Raw genomic sequence first — 4917 nt, forward strand, 5'->3', positions numbered from 1 at the left:
CCGGGGCCCACCTCCTCGCCCCCAGCCCCGCCCCGGGGCCCACCTCCCCGCCACCCCGACCCCGCCCCGGGGCCCAGGAAGGCATGCGCCGTTGCTGCAGATTTCAGACCATCTGTTCGGTCCCTGAAGCAGTTCCCTGGGAGACCAGATCCTAAAACAGGCACAGTCCTGAGAGCCGGGGTCCCCAGGGTCCACGTGTCCTCCCAGGCTTTGGGCAGAACTGGCTCCCAGTTTGTTGCTGGAAGACCCTCTTGGCCTGTGTCTCAGAGTTTGTTTGTACTGATCAAATGGATGGATCAAAAGCCCCAGGCCATGATTTAACGTTACCCAGTAGATGAACAAGCTTTGGGGAGGTACCTACTCGCCCGGGAAGGAAGTTTTCACAGCCTGGGACCCCACCTTGAGGGTTCCATCCTCCCCAGTGTACAGTGGCTCGTGTCTCCCAAAAGGGCCCCCAGTAGCCCACAGGGCCTGAGGGTCTCTATTCTATTCTGCTTGTGCTCGAACTGGCCCCCCTGCACGATGTCTGTCTGCTTTCTTTCTGGTGTGCTGTCACCGCGCCCCTCCCCCAGCCTGTCCACACGGTCTGCTGTCGCATGGATGCTATGCATTGTTCACACTCACTCTGTCTTCTGCTCTCCCCCCCCCTGCCCCCTGCCCACCCTGGCCTTCCTGTGATGAATGCCTGCAGCGAGGTGAGTAAGACTGGGGGTGTCTCTGTCCTGGCAGACGTTAGACAGGTGGCGGTAGGGTGGGCATTTGAGGAGCGAGAGCTTGGGTCAAGGCCTGGGGAGGGGTGCTCAGTGGCTGAGCAAATTCCCTGGAGAATATAAACCTTGGGGGAAGATTCTGGACGTGGGGCTCCTCAAGGTCCAGGGAGGGGGGCGCCCCAGTGCATCACGTCCCTGGAAGGTGGTCCTGGGGTTGGGACCAGACAGAGGCGGTGCGACTCTGCACCTATGCTGACCACCGAGCAGTTCTCCCTCACCGGGTCTGAGAGCGCGTCCAGCTCTGGGGGGCCGTCCTGTCCTTGCAGATCTACATTGGAAAGGTGGGAGGGAATCATCCGTGGGTTATTCCAGCCCCGCCCACCACCGGACACTGAGGGAGGAGCAACAGGATTCTTGCCCTCCCCTCGGGTCTTAGACAGCCCTGCCCCCGATACAGCCCAGGTCTGTTTAGACTGCTGAGGACACGCACAGCCTGTGTCCTGCCTCGCCCGGGGTGGGGACTGCAGCTGGGGAGCTGTGGACTCAGGGCTGGCAGGCTGGGAGTTAGCAGCACGGATGGAGGAGACGCTCGGCAGAGATCCTGTTTTTCCATAGTCGTGTGAATCTCTAAGTTTCACTGAGGCTCATATGAAAGTGAGTCCCTGGTGACTGATGGGCAACGAGGTGGCCAAAATCTCCCCCGGTTGGTGGGGAGATGGTGAGACATCTCCGTGGGTGCATGACAGTGTAAACCGCGGCTGGTGACGCACATAGCAACAGGCCATTCCCTCGCAACCACGCGGACTGGACACACAGCAAAACCCTTGGCTTTCGGAGAGGAAAAGACAGAGCACCCTGAATAGCTGGATTAGAAGCAGGTTCCAGGCAGGAGAGCCCCTTCATTTTCTCCCACAGGGACGGCTCAAAGCTGATTGCTTCTACTTTACGCACAAGAATAGCAAACCCAAGCTGTGGCCGGGGCTCCGCAGAGTAGCTGCGGGGGGGGGGGGGGGCGTTCACCAGTAGCTCAAGAAGTGACCGCCTGTGTCCAGGAGGAGACAGGAGCCCTCGGAGTTAGGGATGGAGCAGACCCCTCTCGCTTCCCTGGGGGACGCTGCCACAGGGCCAAGACCTTAATAGGCGTATCTAGTCAGCAAGAGATGTCAAGCATTTTTAATAAGAAGAGAAAATATTGTCTTCATAACTGAGAGCAATTTATATGGATTGTGTTGACATCAAGAAAAGTTTTGACGTCTAAAGAGATGGAGCTTCTTTATTGAGGGAACTCAGGGCTTACTTCTCTGGTGACACAACATTGCCCCAGCGTGCCAGGCCGTGTGCCTCATGCACGCTGTTCGAAGCCGGTGCTCACGCACGATCTCATTCTGTCTGTAGTCCCTCTGTGGACCGGGTAAGGTGGGTCTCAGCAACCTGACTCACAGATGAGGAAGGGGGTGCCCAGACCCTGTGACCCATGCAGTGTCTTGCAGGATTCAGCCCCTCGGTCAGGGAGCTGAGTCTCTGAATCTGAGGGGTGCAATCACAAGATGAGCTTTTAAGGGACCCTGAGGTGAGGATTCTGGGTTAGGATGGTGACAGGCAGGCGCTCATCCCGGCCTGGTCCAGATTTCTGGTTCTATAGCCGCCACCTCACCCATCTCTCCTCCTCTTTCTCCTCAGAGAAAACCCAAGATTACTGCCTCCCGCAAACTCCTGCTGAAGGTGAGCGGGGTCCTGGCTCTGGGGAGGTGTCCGGGGAGGTAGAGGGGTGCAGTGCACCTCTGGGGGGGAGGGTCATGGGAGGTCAAAGAAGAGGGAAACCAGAGTGGGGAGGAGGTGGAGGATGAGGAGAAGGGATGGAGGATGAGAGGGGATGGAGGAGGAGGGGGGATGGAGGACGAGAGGGGATGGAGGATGAGGGGATGGAGGAGGAGGGGATGGAGGAAGAGGGGAAGGAGGATAAGAGGGGATGGAGGAGGACGCGGCAGAGGGAGTCTGGCCAGAGCCCGGAGCCTGTGGTCAGAAGGTGGGAACCTGGAATTCTGGTCCTGGCACCTTCCCAGGGCTTGGCAGGAGGCGGGGCCATGTTCAGGGTGGGACCCCTGGTGGGGCAGAGGGCTTGCTTTATTTTGGTAAGAGATTCTTTCTTAGGAGCTCTGGGGTCCAAAAAGATGAGAAATGGTAAGAGGAAGACTGAAGGACAGTAAGGTCCGGGGTCCAAGAGCGCGGGTGCTGGTGTGTGGTCCCCCGGGCTTTGGCGTCACGTGGCCGCGCACACACTCCCACTCTTGGCGGCTGCCTGGGCGGGGCCTCGTCCGGGGCCGGGCTGGCGGTCGGGGGCCCGCCTCCCCTTCAGGCCCCGCTGCCGTGGGGGGCCGGGGCCGCGCTCACCGGGCGTGTCCTGCGCAGAGCCTGATGCTGGCCAAGGCCAAGGAGTGCTGGGAGCAAGAGCACGAGGCGCGGGAGGCCGAGAAGAGTCGCTACCTGGCCGAGCGCATCCCCGCGCTGCAGACCCGAGGCCTGTCGCTCAGCGCCCTGCAGGTGGGCATGGGGGAGGGGCACCCGAAGCGGCGCGCAGCCCCGCGGCAGGGGCTCAGACTGGCTCGGCCCCAAGCTCTCTCATTAGTCTTCACAACCCCGTGGGGCGGGGTCGGGCTGGGGTGGGGCGTTGGGTCCCATTTTACGAGCGGGAAGGGAGCCTCAGCAGGGAGGAGGGGCTTGCTTGCGGGGGGTGGGGGCGCTGAGCAGGGGCTAGGTCGCGTATTGGAGCAGCGTGACGGTGCAGAGCGGGGAGCTGGCCAACGCTTGGGAGGGCCCACTTCTCCAGACCTGCCCGTCCTTCCCCTGCAAATAGGCCTTTAATGTTTTTATAACATTGATAAGAGTTTAAACACCGGTGACTGCAGAGTGAAGGGCCCGGAAGGAGATACAGATCTCCTTTGACTTACGATGGGGTTAAGTCCCAAGAAACCCATCGTCAGGTGAAACTGTCGTAGGTCCAAAGTGCACTGTCTACGCCTCACCCAGCGCACATCACAGCTCACCTGGCCCAGCTTAACCGTGTGAGGACCCCACTCACGGTAGCTGAAAGTTGGGCGAAATCAACTAACAGAAAAGCCTATTTTATAATAAAGAGTTGAATATCTCGTGTAATTTACTGACGATGAAAAAGCAGATGGTTGTCTGGTACAGAATGGTTTTACGTGTGTGGGTGGCCACCCTCACGAGCGTGGGGCTGCCTGGGAGCTGGGGCTGCACTGCCCAGCACGGAACATCACTAGCCTGGGAAGGATTAAAATTCAAAATTCCAAGGATGGTTTCTACTGAATTTGTATTGCTTTCTCACCATCATAAAGGCAAAAAAGATCATAAGCTGAGCCATCGTAAGTCAGGGACCATTTTTTAAAAAAGACGTTTATTTACTTATTTTGTCTGTGCCAGGTCTTAGTTGTGGCATGTATGTGGGATCTAGTTCCCCGACCAGGGATGGAACCCAGGCCCCCTGCATTGGGAACTCGGAGTCTTACCCACTTGACCACCAGGGAAGTCCCACCATTTGTAGAGCAACATGTCACCGATGGTTACCTCCAGGCGGTAACCTATGTTATTACTGCCTGGTGGTAATAATTCCTATTTTATTATTAATTAAACAATAATAATTATTATCACTAATTATTCCTATTTTAGCAGTAGTATTTTTTTGTTTGTTTAGGCTGCACCGTGCGGCCTGCGGGGTCTTAGTTCCATCGAACCCGTGTCCCCTGTATTGGGAGCACGGAGTCTTAATCACTGGACCGCTAGGGAAGTCCCCTTATTTTATTATTTTTGCTTAATATATAATTTTCAAAATTTCTACAATTAACTTACATTCTTTTTATCATAAGAACACTTTTTAGCGATAAGTACATTCGGAAAGGAAAACAAAGGACTTCCATTCAGAGCGAAGGGGTCTATCAGCCCCTTCCACAGCTCAGGTCTTGCCAAGGTGGAGGAGGGGCCGGGCACCCGGCTGGGAGGTGGAAAAGCGGGGCTGGGGGCTGAGCGGCTCCCTCATCTCCCTTCCTGACTCCCCTGCTTCCGCAGGACCTGTGCCGGGACCTGCACGCCAAGGTGGAGGTGGTGGACGAGGAGAGATATGACATCGAGGCCAAATGCCTGCACAACACCAGGGAGGTGAGCCGGGGCTGGGGGGTGGCAACACCAGGGA

General features: G+C 57.3%; 1 protein-coding gene across 5 annotated transcripts in view; it reads left to right on the top strand.

Annotated features, from left to right (window-relative positions):
• TNNI1 (troponin I1, slow skeletal type) overlaps positions 1-4917 on the top strand; it is a 23841-nt gene that overhangs the window by 15950 nt on the left and 2974 nt on the right. For 2 of the 5 annotated variants that reach the window (XM_029229058.1, XM_029229059.1), the window contains exons 5-8: positions 692-695; positions 2391-2432; positions 3120-3251; positions 4794-4883. In XM_029229058.1, coding sequence (XP_029084891.1) covers positions 692-695; positions 2391-2432; positions 3120-3251; positions 4794-4883 — 268 coding nt within the window. Of the gene's footprint in view, positions 1-677; positions 696-1197; positions 1365-2390; positions 2433-3119; positions 3252-4793; positions 4884-4917 lie in introns of those variants that run through there. The other 3 variants (XM_029229057.1, XM_029229060.1, XM_029229061.1) reach the window with 3 other exon arrangements.

The sequence above is a fragment of the Monodon monoceros genome, unplaced genomic scaffold (assembly GCF_005190385.1).
Source record: "Monodon monoceros isolate NGI ecotype Baffin Bay Population unplaced genomic scaffold, NGI_Narwhal_1 Super_Scaffold_18, whole genome shotgun sequence".
NCBI lineage: Eukaryota > Metazoa > Chordata > Mammalia > Artiodactyla > Monodontidae > Monodon > Monodon monoceros.